The sequence below is a fragment of the Primulina eburnea genome, chromosome 14, assembly GCF_022965805.1.
Source record: "Primulina eburnea isolate SZY01 chromosome 14, ASM2296580v1, whole genome shotgun sequence".
Classification (NCBI taxonomy): domain Eukaryota; kingdom Viridiplantae; phylum Streptophyta; class Magnoliopsida; order Lamiales; family Gesneriaceae; genus Primulina; species Primulina eburnea.
The window spans coordinates 27276553-27293024 of NC_133114.1; the positions used below are offsets into that span (position 1 = coordinate 27276553).

The following is a 16472-nucleotide window of genomic DNA, read 5'->3' on the forward strand; positions in this document are numbered from 1 at the left end:
TAAAAAATAATATTTTTTTATGGATGACTAAAATAAAAAATCCGTCTAAAAAAAGACAACTGTCTGTTTCGCATAAGTTTTCGCCAAACATATTTTAAAATCATGTGCCAATTCATTTTATGTTTACTCATTTATTATGAAAATAAAATAGAGACGATGGATGGTGGAAGAGTTTATATTTATGATTATACCACATACATGAAAGGAATTGAAATATGCATTCGATGATTTTGAAATTTGAAACAAACACGAGTGTATAAAAACTACTCGACGATTAAAATAATGATTTGTGTTTCGTTTGTTTGTATGCTAATTATAATTATTGTCGGTTTTTTATGACGTGGAATTGTTGATACAATGAGTGATCACCGTAAGATATGAATAAGGGTTTATTTCATCCTACTCATGTGAGCATTGTCCTTATGATAGATGGATGGTCAAGATTTGTCCATGTATATATAGAATCTATTTTTCTTTTGTAAATTGTATGTGTGGTAAGATCTTACTCATTGAAATGAAATGAGAATAATGTCAACATAAGTAGGATCTCATCTACCATAGATAAGGATGATAGATATTAAAAAAGATTATCCATTAATGAAACCGTCGCATTTTGATTGAAGATTAATATAGACCTATTGCTATTTAGTGACAGACACGCGCGAGTTCTTGACGTGTAGAACTATAGAAACCCTACCAAGAAACGTCTACAGACAAACCACATAAATTAACTAAAAGAGTGAAAAAGGAAAACAATTGGACAAGAAAGAGAGAGACAGAGAGAGCAAGGCGGGCTTTTATTTTTTTTATTTTTTATGTTCCACGCATCCATGGCAGAAAACACAAGGCAAGGACATTTCTACTTCTTCGTAGATTAGAGGAGATAATTATCGACTGTGAAATGAAATTGCTTCGAACCTCCATTTCCATATTTTCTTGACCACCCATCCTATTTGTTCATTATCCCAGTATAATGATACTGAAAAGATAGCCGCAGCTACAGATTGATACATGTTCTTGTGGGTATACATGCGCATACATGCACATAGGTACTTGTATATATTCCCGAGTTTCCTGCATTTGCAAAGATTTTATCTTGTGGATTCATGTCAAAGATTTTAATTATCTTGTAAAATATTCTGGTCAGTCTTGTTTTGGTTGGTTGAATCTAGAGGGATTGAAGTAGGTGGTGGGTTTTTGGGTCTTTGGTTCTTAAATGAAGGGGATGCCCTCAACCTTTGATTTTGAGGGGACGGGGGTGTTAGATTTGGAGCTGATTTTGAAAAATAGAGGCTTCTTCTCAGATTATTGCAACAAAAGTCACTTCTTTAACGGTAATTGTGGTGAGCCTACTTCTGTCCTGGATTCTGCGCGGGTTCCTAGCCGGCCTTCATCTTCCTCAACCCTGAGTTCTTCTTTCGGCGGCGGCGGCGGCACGCCGGGGGTGGTGGCTGTTTCTGACACAAACCCATCTCCCAAATGGCTGCAAGACTCTACTACTGCCACCAGCTCCAATGCTGGAGGAGCTGATAGGGAACTCCTCCCTGTTCCTCCTTCCCTTGAGATCGAAACTGCCTGCCGGGGAGGAAATGCGGAGAAATGTGGTATGTGGGACTGGGAGAGTGTGTTTTCAGGGTCTGTCGCCCCTTCTCCGAGCCAAGAACAACCCGTTTTCAGGTGGATCATGGGGGATGTTGAAGACCCTGTGTTGGGAAGTCTGAATAAGGTTCTTCAAATCTCCGGCGGCGGTTCAGCTGCAGCGGGGTTTGAGCCTGGTGGTGGTTTCGGGGTTATGGATCAAAGCTTTGGTGGAGACCAATTTGGTGCGATTCCTACCAGCCAATTATCTTCAAATCTCCATACTAATCTTGAGTACCCTTCTATATCTAACAATCTAGGATCTTTTGCTCTTCATCAGCAACCTACTTGTGATTCTTCCACAGAAATGAAGTCTCCCATTTTCAATCCACAGCTGCTGTCAAACGAAAGCCAAAGCCAGTATTCTCAGAATTCATTATTTTTCTTACCTCTATCGTATTCGCAACACCAAGAACCGGTCATTTTCGCTGCACCTCAGGCCAAAAGGCTCAATTCTGGCTCCATTGGCGGATTCGTCGAGCTTCCCGTTGGCCACATCCCTAAAGGGTCTTCTTTTTTACCTCCACAGAATCTGCATCAGAAGCCAATTGAGTCAGAACAGCAGGCGATTGACCAGCTATACAAGGTAGCAGAGCTGGTCCAGACAGGGAATCCTATACTCGCGCAAGGGATATTGGCGCGGCTCAATCACCAGTTCTCTGCCGTTGGCAAGCCTTTTCAAAGGGCTGCTTTTTACTGTAAGGAGGCATTGCAAATGCTCCTTCACACGAATAACACCACCAATACCTCCATCATTAATTCATCCCCATATAGTCTCGTTTCCAAGATTGGTGCTTATAAGGCTTTCTCTGAGATTTCACCCCTAGTACAATTTACTAACTTCACTTGTAACCAAGCCATTCTTGAAGCCTTGGATGGATTTGATGGAATTCATATTGTAGATTTTGATATTGGGTATGGTGGACAATGGGCCTCTCTTATCCATGAACTAGCATCAAGGGGGAGGGGCGTAACACTTTTGAAAATAACCGCAGTTGTCTCCCCCTCGACACATGATCAGATAGAATTAGGCCTTGCTAGAGAAAATCTCATTCAATTTGCAGGTGAAATCAATCTTGAATTTGAGTTTGAGGTTATGAGTATTGATTCCTTGAATTCTAGTTCATGGTCTCCATCTTTTCTTGCATCTGGAAATGAAGCTGTTGCAGTGAATCTACCATTTGCTTCCTTTATGAATCACCAATTATCAGCTCCTTTAGTTCTTCACCGAGTCAAGCAATTGTCACCAAGAATAGTGGTCTCTGTGAACGAAGGATGTGATAGAACTGACCTTTCGTTTTCTGGCCGGGTAATCCACACTGTTCAATCATATTCGAGCCTGCTCGAATCTCTTGATGCTGTTAGCATGAATACTGATGCCTTGCAGAAGATTGAGCGTTTCTTGATCCAACCTGGAATCCAAAAGTCTATAATGGGTCATTTTCATACTGAAAAACCGCAGAACTGGAGGAGTGCATTTTTGTCGTCTGGATTTACCCCGGCAACATTTAGCAATATCAACGAATCACAAGCTGAATGCGTCCTGAAGAGGACCCCGGTTCGAGGATTCCACCTAGAAAAGGGCCAATCTTCTCTGGTTCTTTGTTGGCAAAAGATGGAGTTGATATCTGCTTCAGCTTGGAGATGCTAATAGTAATTAGCTGAATTTAATCCCTCCCTTCAACTTTACGAATTTCCTTTTGCTAAAATTCTATATTTGGCTTAGGCAGGATTTTAGTACTTAATGATCTGATATTAATCTTGATTATTGGCCTTTGCTGGTATATTTAACTTTTCTAAGCATTGAATATAGTCTTCACCAATTTGTATGTTTGTCAGTTCTAATCTTGTCCTTCAGATCTTGTTTCACCATCAAGATTTCGCCATTAGGCCTCCTGTCCGATTTTCCTGAAATTGTAGTTTGAGAAATCCTCTGTTTTGCATCGACACTTGTTTCATATTGATTGCTGTCTTGTCTTTGTATCAAGCCGAGATTTATTCTTGTCTTTACTCGAATTAAGCTTATGCTCTGCGTTTTCACGTGATTTAAATGCTCATACCTCCACTCTACTTGATGTTATTGAAATTTTACCAATTAAAATGCCTTTGAGTCGATGTTTTTTTCACATAATATCCGATTTCTTGCGATTTTTTTTCCTCCATTTTTTGAGACAGGAAATACAAACGCACGCAACAGTTCATTAAATGTATGTTTATACTTTAGTACTCTTACCATGTACAAATTTTACTAGAAATTTTACGTTTTTCCCTGCAAATGACCTCTACGAGGTCTAATCGTTAGATTAATCAAAACCTAGTGACTTCCCTAGTATAATTTAAAAAGTTTGTCATCGCCATAAATTTCGGGGATTTAATAATAGATGGTAGGCTTAAACTATAATGGATGAAAGACAAAATTCTATTTAGTACATGCATCTGCAATAGGGTATGCTCTGTCTCCATCATTAGTTTATATAAAACAAATTATACAACTTAATAATCCCACACAAATTGAATGTCAGCTTTTGTAATATAATTACATTGAACTTTAAGACTAATTAGTTTCTTAATAACGTCTGTCCAAATCAAATCACATGGGACTCGTACTATTCTTGATTAGTTTTAGCCATGTCTTTCATTTTGCTTCGGAGTTTTTTATTCATCAATCTAATGTGCAATTGTATGATTTTTATTTTAAGAGAGAAAAACCATGTTGTGACATTGAGTTAGAATTTACTGATCGAGGACAAATAATTGCATTAATAAATAAATCCAAATAATAAAAATAAAAGAGAGATTGTCCCTGTCCAGCCCATCACAGCCAGCTTGGATGTCTCCTCGCATGGTTAGCATTGTAATCTCTGTCTAATTAATATTAATGATGTAGCAGTAGAATTGTAACTCTGATTTGACAGAGGTACCAAGTACTGTTTCATTGCTTTGTCGTATTGATAGCGTAAAAATTGTTGAAATCACTAATTCACTATATATCTTTGGCCTCCATTGCCCATTCGTACTGTTATTATGCATTTGTAGGGTAAGAAACTCATGGAGGGGACACTATTTTGCATACGGTCAGCTCAAGTCTTATCCATTTGCAATTTTTCCATGGAGCAACTTCTTTAGTTCCTTTTGTGATAAATATACAATCAACCTTCGGGTAAACTCAAATATTATTCAGTTCATGAAGTTATCGAACTCCCAATTTTCAAATTGAGTTTGATGCCCAGATTGTGTTTTTTTTTTTAATCCTATAAATAATAAATTGCTTGCAAGTTTCAATGCATTCATGAAAATGTCACAAATGTATCTAAAATCAAAGGGAGACGACTTAAACCATAACTCAATATCTTGTTAATAGAAAATCATAGTTAATGATGAATAAATCTCCCTTCTTTTTGTTTGCATAATCATCTACAAGCCTAGCCGTACCGCACGTATCTTCCAAATCATGAAATGAAATAGTTTCTGAGCTATTTTAACTTGCCACTGAGCTGTCGAAAAAGAGCGCCACTGCAATCTCGCTTTCATGTAAAAGATGAAAAAGGAGACCTATCCATTGTTCGAAACATTAACAGAATATACCTGCTTAAGTTACGGAAATAACCATTTTGAATTTGTTAGTCACCCATTTCCAACAAATTACAAAGAACATGAAACCCAATCTAGGCATATTTTCTACAGTCAAACAAACTTCTAAATTCAATTATAAGCAACTTACAAGCAACACATTTTCTTCAACGACCTAAATCTTTTGACAGACAGGCATAAACTGTGGTTTCCCTTGGAGCAGATCGAGTTTAATTCTTCATGTTCTTTTAAACAGATACCCAACCAGAATCCCAATCAAGCCAATGATGATGACATACTTGAACGGTATACCACCATGGCTTCTATTGCCTTGACGTTTCAAAAGTTCCTGTACATCATTAGTAAAATAGAATAAAAATGACAAGAACAAAGGACAAAATATTAGCATCATGCAAGAGCTGCACGTGGCGTGTAAAAGAAATCAGTATCCTACACAGAAGCATACTCCATGATGGCCCAACCAATCTCATTCCCAAAAACTCAACTGGGATTTTCGCAAGAATACCACATTTCAACATAAATTTGGACTCAAACCCAATGCAAATTCTTTGGTTGAGAATTTAGCTAGAGGTTTCAAATCATCGGTTTTCATTCATCGTTTGAACAATTTCCTAACAAAATGAAACTAAATAATTTCAAAGAAACCCCTACATAACCCAGACGTTTTCTCAATCCACGACTTAAAAATCAACAATTATTCAAGAACATCATGAATCATGTTGTTTCTCGTTCTTCATACTGTTCTTCATACTTCCCATTTGTAAAAAGCTTGTCAATCGAAAGATATTTTTTACATTTATTCTATTTTGGGGCAGGGTTGTTAAGAGGAGACAGTTACAAGCTCATCAAATCCTTGCTCGTCTAACAAATCAAATCATGAAGTACCAGAAAGCAAACAACGAAGTGGTACCATTTCTTGGTGAAGCTTCTTATTTTGCTGAATAGCATTTTTTTTCTCCTCGGTCAACTTAGAAATCATGGCCTTAACCTACAGTTGAGACGAAAATAAATCCTTCTTGATAGAGTAAAATATTCAGAAGATTTCATCATTTCTACCAAAGCACAACAATATTATCCACAAATGTGCTCCAACAATAGATGAGTAATTGATGGGTCAGAAAGCACGACTCTAGATTGAGGGAGTGTTAGCACCCCTTTAAGTGATTAACTTGTGAAAGAAAAATCCATAATCACTTATTTTTAGAGGTGGCACGAGTAACTTGTTAGTAACAGCTAGCTGGCTACAGATAGAGTAGTTTAAGTACATGCCAGGTTCAGACATTCGTCAACAAATTATAAGTCAAAGCAGTAGCTGACAACTGCGATCTACTAGTCATGATATGAATGCTCACTTTGACTCTTTAATCCCAAGGCATTTTATAGCATACGAGGATTCAGTCAGGATTCAATCAACAGAAAGGACATCCGAGCTATATCAAAACAGACCATGTAAATACGAGTAATGTCTAAAAGAACAAAAAAATTCACATAAACAGAAATTAAAATATCTTAAACCGACCCAAAACGTGCAACAAATGAGATATAAAGCAGAGACAAATATGTCCATAACAGTAAAAGCCAGCATATGCAGAGGGAATACTCGGAAAAAAAAGGCAATGATGTGAATAACCTTGTAGACTGTAATGGTTAATGCTAGTAGATGCCGAGGTGAGGATATCTTTGCACACGAGTAATAAAATTATAATAATAACAAGCAATAAATTACAAAAAATGATGGATATAACCTCTGGTATGCTCCCGCGAGACTCACTAAATGGTTTTGACATCTGCGAAATTATCAAAAAAAAAGTTCACTTATACAATCATGTACTTGACATATACTATTATGGTTAAAATCGAGATTCAATCAAGGATCCAAAACTCACAATGTTGAATTCAGGAGTCTGATTCACCGTCCCATTGTCTGATACTGAAGCCCGAGGTGAAGAGCCTTCCTCTGACCCTTCTCGAACAGGAGAAGGTGGTTGTGGCGGTGGAACATAGGTAACCTTCAACTTACATTCGTCAACGTTATTTCCCGAGTCTTTGTTGAACTATCATACAGCTCACACATGAAAACTGTTTACATTTTTTAATAACAAACATAACTTATCTGATGAAGCACATGAAAGTAATATAATATTACCATTTCTGGAGTAATATCCTTTGAAGCAATACCGGGTCTCACCACTACGCTCTGAAGGAGAAATTTATCCCTGCATTGCATGTCTGGCGGTGCCTCTTTTTGGGCTTGCATAGTAACTGAATGACAGAACAACTAAAGATCAGCAATCGGTCTAATTCTTAAAAGAAGCACCTCGACATTAAATAAATATTTCAAAGTCTTTCAGCATCCATTAACTTCTAAATTTTTCATGCGAATGATAAATAAAATAAATAAAACATGAAAATATAAAATAATTAATTGATAGGGACAGCATATGCACGCCGAGTCGCGGACACATGGGCAGATCAGATTTTAGCGAACGCGGAGTCGCGGACACAGGGTCAGATCAGATTTTAGCGAGGGGAATGACGTGTCCATTTATCCTAACGATTCAGAAATACACAAAAAATTGAATCTTTCATCTTCAGCACGGAGATCTCACCCACAGCCTGCCGGTTATACACACACCAGAGAGAGAGAGAAGAAGAGATACCTATGACATCACAAGCCGAGCGAGGCATAACTACACCAGTATTCGGCCTCACACAATACTTCTTCGGATTTGTAGTCTTCACCTGAATATCACAAATTAAACAGAATAGAATAAAAAAAAATCAAAAATTCAGATACCCCAAGAGAATTAATGATTCTTCAGTTATTTCTTATCCTACTAAAGACAAACAACTTATACCTTGAAAGCGACATAATCATCTGATTTGTTGGTTAATTGCATGGAACAAGAGATCTGCTTCTTCAATTCGACTTATTTTGCAAAAACAATAAATAAAATTAATCAAAAACAAATAATTCGAAATAAACTCAACGCGCAGATCTAAACAAACAGAAATTAAGGCAATTATTCATCTAAATGTTAACATAAGACAAAGGAATTTGAAACCATAATAGACACCGGATACAAATATATTTTTTTTAAAAAAAACTTACATGGGAATTGAAGTTCAAGAGGATCAATTAGGAGAAGGTCCCCGTTACTCATTTTCAAGCGGATCGCTGATCTACACGCCTATAATTGATCGTTCAGATATTACCGGAGGCGGAGAAGAGCTTCTCCGGCAGCGGGCGATGGAACTTAAGTACGGTGTCTCCGCAAAAATATCGATATTATTATTTATTTATCTAAGAGAGGAAAGGCCGAGGCAGATAATATAAATATAAATAAATATAAACATAAATGTGAAACGTGGAAAAGACAATCTCTATCTCTATTAAATAAATTAGTAGTTTTTCTAAATGAAGTCGCATCCGGAAGTGTTGTCGCTAAACATATTTCTGCTTTATATACAGCGCTTTCAATATTTTTACACGGTAATCAAATTTTCAATTTCATTTCAATTTCAATTTCAATTTCAATTTCAATTTCTCACGAGAAATTTACCATTTTCGAATTATCTATGTTTATGTGGCAAAAGAAAAGATTTAAATGTCTAGGCGTGGACCATTTTGACTCGACTTCAAAATTGGGCTACATAAATCTTACAAGTGTAAAAACTACCTTGGGACCATGAAATTAAAGGGCACAGTATATGAAGACGTGGCTATTAGCGCAATCAATCCCCCGAGCTGACGAAGGTTTTTGGATCCAATTATTTGGCCCACTTCATGACATAAACAAATCCAGATAAATTTAGGAATATTGAGGAAATATCGTATAAACAGAAACACGACAAGTTTTAAATTTTCTAAAGATAAAAATACATCTCTAATATTTGTAAATAGGTCATGTATTTTAATTGTAGAAAGTAAGGACCTAATAGGATCGCAAATGAAATGAAGGGCAGTTGAGGCTGAAGAAATCCCTTTTGAAAACCGAAAACTATTGCTAAGGGGACGCCATACCCGGTAACATTTGCAACCGTGTTCCAGAACTAATGACTCGAGGGAGGTTTGCTGACGCAATCTTGCGTATTATCCTTGGACCAGGAAGTAGTATCCGCCATGGGAAGAAAGAGGGAGGCGCCAAGATTGAAAATACAGTCTAGTCCTGTTAATGAAAGATGATGGCTAGCTATGTTGGGATCAAGGAAAATTGATGAAACCGGTAGCCACAAGCTGGGAACCATGCCTGACACTAAAAGAACAGTTTGTCCAAGAAACTATAAAGGCCATCTAAGGTACTGGAGCTGCATGTGTGGCCGATTGTTTCAATCTAGAAGGTGTTCATTTTTAGTTATCGAAGCTTCTGCTGGATCATCAGAAGAATTTACTGTCTCAAAGTTCAGTAATTTTACTTCATTTCCATGGCACCTGTTGTAGGAGCAGGTTCCCATGGAGACATATTTGCATGAACAATAGTGCAGCATTTCCTACTAATACAAGTAAACTTAATCCTATATTGCTGATTTTGAAATTTCCATGACTTTGTAAGAAAAAGAGAGACATGAGTAAATACTGGAACACTAGATAAAGGCTGTGTCAATGATGTCATGCATTGGTTCTTGTCTGTTGAACTAAAGATTAATTGTAAAAAAATCCGATTAAGCTTTCAGATTACCTGAAACCTCAATACAAACACCACGCATCATTTTTACTAAATTGTCGAGGTGGGTGATTATGGTTACAGAATCCAAAAACTTTCTGAAAATAGATAGGTCCTAGTTCTTCAGAGTCAAAAGCAAGCTTATGTTAAGGAAAGCGCCACATAAAACTTTTGGGCATTCCAGTTCAAAGCAAACTCAATCTCTAATGAAAAATTTTAAAAATTGATTCGACCGATAGTTTACAACTCCATCTAGTACAGTCCACGTATTTATATGCTTATGATAACAATAGCCCATAAATAACTCAAAGAGCACATTCCCCACCTTCTGGAGCACATAAATAGAAATGTTTCAACCCATTTGATCCTAGCTATTTCAGCTGCACATTCACATCAGTATTTCTCTGCCAAAACCTATTTACCCTTCCCCCGAAAAGTTATCACAGTGATATATACTTCAGCAGCAGCAAAAAAAAAAAAAAGAATCTTCAGCGCATAAAAAAAGTAAAGGTGGTTCAATCTTTCCGGTAGCGTTTGAATTGTTTGCTATCCTTTATTGGGCGATTTGGAATGAGAATTGTAAAATTATACACGACTCTTCAGGAAAGAATCATAAAATTCAAGTGGATTGGGCTTATGTTTTTTTTTTATATATAGAAATATTCGAAAAAACAAGTTTGGAGTGCTCTATTGCTAGTTCTGATATGACGCAGCTATCGGAACATTCTTCCAAATCACTTCAAATTGAATATTGATTCGGGTTTGTATTCTATCAGCAATAGATATAGCGTGGGGTAGTGATATTTGATGATCAGGAACGTGTGTGTGGAGCTTCGACTATCAGAAATCCAGGTACTGTGGCAGGTGCGGAGCTGATGGCTATCAGACGCGGTATATCTTTTTTTTTTTATTACAACTCACGCGTGTGTAAGGGGATCGAACTGGAGAACCGGCTAATCTGACAGGGGTGAGATCATTGGGCTACAAGCCCGGTCTCAGACGCAGTATATCTTGGTTTGACTAATGTGTGTGTCTTCTTGGATTGTCTTGCTGCTGTACGTGTGATGATGTTTTCCTATCTTGGCTTATGAATGGCCTTTCTGATCTAATTATATGGTAGTTTCGTTTTAAAATTAATAATAATTTTGTACTTTTCCATTCAAATACAAGATCGTTTCATCTTTAATTTACAAAATGATTTTGAAAACACAACTGAAAAAACAATTATTTAAAACTCAATTCTTAATTATATTACCCAAAACACAATTTATATGGGAAAAATATAGGACACATACAAAAATTATTAATATTATTTCAACCGTGGAAGAAAACAATCCATACGCGCATATTAGTTCCCATTGTTACATATCACACTGCAAATTGCAACAAATATGAAACCAAAAACATTAACCCTAATATAAATATATATAGTTAGATATTTATAAAAAGAGAGTAAGTTGTCCTAAAAATATCATCAAGGGATTTGTATAGGTGGAAGAATCTGCAAGGTGTGGAGTATGTCGGAATCCGGAAATTTCAGCGGCGGCAATGAGAAATGGCTATGAGTAGAGCTCCCCCTTCTCATCTCCTGCATGGTGAGAAGCGCCGCCACGGTGTTCTGGAATATTCCTTCACCGGCCAAGGCTAAAGCTTCCTTTTCTCCACGGAGTGTTCCGGCATCCGATACCGATGGCGGGAACACTGAGTCTAAGGTGTTTTCACACTCTTTGATTAGCTTTGAGATTAAATCCGTGGTGAAAAAGGGCTGTTCCAGTACTTTTTGGATGAAAGGCAAACGCAGTACTCCACCTGTTCTCTTGTCATATTTCTTGAGTATCTTAGCCAATCCTGAGGTTTACATACATAGTGATTTCAGTATTTTTAATTTGCAATTCATAAAAACTTTGATTCAAATATAAATTAACAAAGACATACAAATATTTAAAAATAATAAAATTTGTACCTGTGTAATTAATGTTGCTGTAATTCATTAAGAGGACCATTTCACCATGGAAATTAACAATGTCTTTTCTGATCTTTGCCAACTCCTCCTTGTAATCCTTTTCATTCCCATTTTCCATCACTTTCTCTATTCTCTGCTGCAATTCCTGCATCATTTTAGAATAACCACTTTTCATTAATTAATACCGAACCATCCTGCTTCACCACTAATCAACTTGCTAACAGTGTCAGGAACAAAACTACAAATTTAGCCACAAAAGGCCAAACCTCGTATCCATAGAACAAGATTGAGTATATCATTATAATATTAGGATTAGTCCATCCTACCACTGCAGACAGTGACTGCCGGAGTACATCCAAGGGTCGGATTTTTTTTTGGCCCAATTTTTTTTTTTTAATTATTTTTTCCATGAAGTGGAATCCCCACCATTCATATGGGATGTGGACACTGCCCCCACACCCAGGATCGAACGAACCATAATATTAGCAAGCTACTTGAAATATGTCGAGTCATATTTGGCAGTTCTATGCTTTTTTCGTTTCGGTAAATTCGATCGCATTACGCAATACGTACTCATCGTCTAACCCACATGCTAGATCCAACGTGACAACACATGGGCTATGGATTATGACCTTCGGGTAAGGCCAGAATCGAATTTTCTCTTGGATTCCCTTGACCCCACATAAATTCATGGGGGCCTCCCATTTATTTTGGGCATCCAAAAGCTTATGTTACACTGAAGTAGCATAGTCAAAGCCGCAATATAATATCCCATTGGGTTTGAGTTATAACGACGCTATTACACAGAGCTCTAATGCATTGTTCAAAAACATTTCAAAAAAGAAAAACAAACAAACATACACCACATGATTGTCAAAAGAATTTTGAAATACCGACACCCTTTTATCGTATTTACGTAAAACCGGTAGTGCTCCACTCATGTCATTGTAGCCAATAATGTAGCTGGTTCAACCGAAGCGAAATTGGGGAATATACTCTTGATAAGGTGAATATCTTGGAACACACAATATGCGTCTGATTATAAATATTGTACTCATCTTCCTAGTCTAAGACCCATTTTCATGCACGTTGTGAAAAAGTGAACATACTAAAACATCGACGCAAAAAAATGCCACACGAAAATGAAATTGCTGCGCTTGAAATGAATTGATTACAATGACTGAAACAGGGAATTCAGCAGAAGAAAAACACAGTGGATCTAATGAGTCTGAAACAAGAACAGAGCATAACCATCTATATCGATCGATGAATTTTTAAGTTGGTCTAAACTTACTGATTTCTCAAATTTATCTCAAGCACTTGCATCGCTATGTATCAAACAGAAAATGGATCGGAATTAAGACCAACCTTATGGTGAATAATGAAATCCTCCTCTTGCTCCATGAAGAACGAATTGAACTTGTCAATCTCGTCGTTCAACAAGCACACGAACTCGGCCTCCGCCTTCCCACACTCCAACGGCGGCGACGCCGAGGAGATCAATCTCACCAGCTTCTTCAAATCCTTGTAGGACAGGAAATAATCCCGCCATCCCGGAAGAGACTGTTCGATTTGCTGCTTCAATCTCTTCCCGAATTTCATATTCCCCGCGAAACGGGAAAAAGCAGATTTGACGCGATAGATTTATGGGGGGAAATCGGAAACTGGGAAGTGGTGGGTTTTATTATTGAGAAAAGATAGAATATTTGGAGAGCATATGCTTGGCGTGATGAGAGTAGCGGGCGTGAAGAAGAGTGAATTCCTCAGCATATTCGCTTCGCTTCTTCAAGTCACACTTGCGACCTAGCCAATTAATGACTTTTCCTATAATAATTAATGTTGAATTTGGTGGGTGGCTCAAAGTGACGTCTAAATCAAAATTATTTTATTTATATATATATACACACAGACACACACAAACGAGAAACCAACCAAGTTTATCTTTACGAAATAAACTGCATCAAACAAGCTCAATGAGTAACATTTCGGTTTATTGTTTATCTATTCAATCAGCTCGAATACTCATCAAAGATGGACTAAGATCGTATAAGAAACACGGGGTCTTAGACCATCTCCAATCATGGCACCACATTGGTGCCACCATTGTGGTGCCATGATTTTTCATTCCAATCCAGCACCAAAACTGGCGCCGGATTGGAGCAGCTCTACAAGCTGCTCCACAAATTGCTTCGCCACAATTTTTTTTTTAGTTTTTAATTTGATTAATTTAATATAAGTGTTTAATATTTAATTAATTAATATTTTTTTGAAATTTTAATTATAAAATTTTTAATATTCTGATTAGAAATTAATTAAGTGTAAAAATAAAAAATAAAAAAAACACAGATTAAATTAATAATGCGTTAAAATGGTACAAATTACGAACAAAAAACAATATTGAAAAAAAAAGAATATTATTGAAATATTCTATTGTAGTGTAAAATGTAGTGCAATGTGGTTGGAGATGATTTTAGTGTAACACCAATGTAGTGCAGAATGTAGTGCAGTAGATTGGAGATGGCCTTGATACTTCAAATTGTTGAGGATCGAAGTTGAGTTTAGAGGGGGGTGAATAAACTCTACTCGTTTTTCGTTCTGATGAGGTACTAAAATCCTGTTAAGGATAGTAGTTGATCTTGTGCAAATACTTTCACCTGATTACAGTAGAACGTGCGGAAACAATCTGATGAAGTAGTTGGAAAAACAATAAAGCAGTAGACAGCAGTTGTTTATGGAAGTTCGAAGATAAATTCTTCTACGTCTCCCCTTCTTCTATTTCCAGAAGGTATAACTAAAAGACTTTGGATATTACAGTACAACACTTGTACACACCCTACTTCATAAGGACTTACACCTCAGCCTACTGAAACTCTTAGTTTCTCAACTCACAAAAATGCGAAACACAAAGTTCTGAAAAGACTCTTTTCAGATTACAAACTCTTCTGATAAAATATTAGTGCAGTAAAGATCGTGAAGAGTGTAAGAATTAGTAGCACAAGATGATCTACAAAAGATCAGATATAAGCTATGAAGCGTGTACTACTTTTCTTTGTGTTGAACTTTTAAAATGCTCAAGGAAAACTGATATTCGTTTGATAAGAGAGTAGCTTTGTTCCTTGAAAAATGATATTATGCGAAGTGTCGTATCGAACAAGGATTTGATCCAAGTATATATAATCGACTGAGTTCAACGTTCACAATCAGAGAAGTCTTCAGATAACTGATACAATCAGCTTTATTACCGAAATATGTTCCTGCAGAAAAGCTATAAAACAATCAGTCTTGTTTTATACTTAATTGGGTAATATGCATTAAATGACTCCGTATAGTATTTAATGCTGCAATTAATACTAGTACTAGGAACTCTTTAACGGTAACAATTAAGATAGCAACGTTAGAAAACGTTCTCTACTGGTTTGTATTGTTATCCTTTTTCTACTGGTTTAGTTTTACTAGAGCAGCAGCTACTGATAAGCTATTCTGTTGTTCTGGTCTGCTGGTCTGCTGGTTTTAGTTATCATCGCCACAATAAAATTCATGTCTAACACAAATGAAATGTATGTTCTAGCAAATCAATTTTGATTGAATTATTTTGTGGTTATTTTGCATTTGTTTTTTATTACACGTAAAAAGATGAATATGAAAATGAGGATCAAATTTGGAATTTTAAAAAGGATCAAAATTGGGATATTTTAATTGAAAATGGAAACTGGTAAGAAAGACTTTTAATAGAATATAATAACAATTCTTCAAATAGGGAACGAGAATATGTAAGAGGATGATTCCTAGGAATCTCCTGGGATTCTCCCCATTGGGCTGGAAGGGTCAGTCATGGAACAATTCACACGTATACATATTTTTCTTTGAACATGTGTTTTATGATACAGTCTCACGAATCTTTATCTGTGAGACACGGGTCAACTCTACCGATATTCACAATAAAAAGTAATACTCTTAGCATAAAAAATAATATTTTTTCATGGATGACCCAAATAAGATATCTGTCTAATAAAATACGATACGTGAGACCGTCTCACATAAATTTTTGTTTTTTTCCTTTGTTCTCTAACCCTAGTTAAAACATATTAATCAATAAGAAAATGACTATAGTTGGATTAATAAGTTGATGTGGCACTATGCAAAATTATATATTTATCTTTGTTTTTTTTACTAAAAACTTAATTTTATGCAAATGTATTAAAATAAGGGACAATTGAAATTCCATTTATGTTACCAATTCAAATATTTCTTTTATGATAAGATATCAATCATTTGGACGTAAATTTATCATTTCATTTTAAATTTGATTTCATTTTTAACATATTCTATTTGAGTATACCAATCAACTCCGAATTTTAAATTGAAAAGAAACAAGTTGAAAACAAAAACATTTAAATATGTTATGGAAGAATTAAGAATACTTTATTCGACTCTTTCAGGGTCCCACGCCTTGAATAAAGCTGATGGATACAGCCGTTTATATTTAATTATTTATTTATATTCCTAAAAGAAAGTATTATTTAACTAAATAATTTAAAAGTAGTAACTTTTTACTGAAAGAAAAAATTTATATAAAACAAATAACTTCATGGTCAAGTGTAGGATTATTCACACCC

General features: G+C 36.1%; 3 protein-coding genes across 3 annotated transcripts; 1 reads left to right on the plus strand and 2 right to left on the minus strand.

Annotated features, from left to right (window-relative positions):
* Positions 1–743: 743 nt before the first annotated feature.
* LOC140812135 (scarecrow-like protein 6) lies at positions 744–4118 on the plus strand. Its single transcript, XM_073170346.1, has one exon. It carries the CDS (start codon positions 1217–1219, stop codon positions 3287–3289), a length of 2073 nt encoding a protein of 690 aa, XP_073026447.1. The 5' UTR covers positions 744–1216; the 3' UTR covers positions 3290–4118.
* Positions 4119–5200: 1082 nt separating this feature from the next.
* Positions 5201–8583, minus strand: LOC140811986 (vesicle-associated protein 1-2-like). Its single transcript, XM_073170134.1, has 8 exons — positions 8342–8583; positions 8088–8158; positions 7890–7971; positions 7376–7491; positions 7116–7283; positions 6975–7016; positions 6140–6217; positions 5201–5557 (listed from the first exon to the last, which is right to left on the minus strand). Exons 1-8 carry the CDS (start codon positions 8391–8393, stop codon positions 5447–5449), a joined length of 720 nt encoding a protein of 239 aa, XP_073026235.1. The 5' UTR covers positions 8394–8583; the 3' UTR covers positions 5201–5446.
* A 2602-nt stretch (positions 8584–11185) lies between these two features.
* Positions 11186–13624, minus strand: LOC140812017 (SPX domain-containing protein 3-like). Its single transcript, XM_073170184.1, has 3 exons — positions 13225–13624; positions 11857–12001; positions 11186–11741 (listed from the first exon to the last, which is right to left on the minus strand). The coding sequence occupies exons 1-3, from the start codon at positions 13456–13458 to the stop codon at positions 11368–11370; spliced, it is 753 nt and encodes a 250-aa protein (XP_073026285.1). The 5' UTR covers positions 13459–13624; the 3' UTR covers positions 11186–11367.
* Between the last annotated feature and the right edge of the window lie 2848 nt (positions 13625–16472).

What these genes read in the sequence shown, in the direction of transcription:
- LOC140812017 (XM_073170184.1), bottom strand. Translation starts at nt 13,458, where the DNA reads ATGAAATTCGGGAAGAGATTGAAGCAGCAAATCGAACAGTCTCTTCCG. An exon ending in ATTTCATTATTCACCATAAG is followed by an intron (nt 12,002 to 13,224) that starts GTTGGTCTTAAT and finishes AAAATGATGCAG; the next exon opens with GAATTGCAGCAGAGAATAGA. An exon ending in CAGCAACATTAATTACACAG is followed by an intron (nt 11,742 to 11,856) that starts GTACAAATTTTA and finishes TGTAAACCTCAG; the next exon opens with GATTGGCTAAGATACTCAAG.
- LOC140812135 (XM_073170346.1), top strand. Translation starts at nt 1,217, where the DNA reads ATGAAGGGGATGCCCTCAACCTTTGATTTTGAGGGGACGGGGGTGTTA.
- LOC140811986 (XM_073170134.1), bottom strand. Translation starts at nt 8,393, where the DNA reads ATGAGTAACGGGGACCTTCTCCTAATTGATCCTCTTGAACTTCAATTC. An exon ending in CTCGGCTTGTGATGTCATAG is followed by an intron (nt 7,492 to 7,889) that starts GTATCTCTTCTT and finishes TCTGTCATTCAG; the next exon opens with TTACTATGCAAGCCCAAAAA. An exon ending in AGGATATTACTCCAGAAATG is followed by an intron (nt 7,284 to 7,375) that starts GTAATATTATAT and finishes GCTGTATGATAG; the next exon opens with TTCAACAAAGACTCGGGAAA.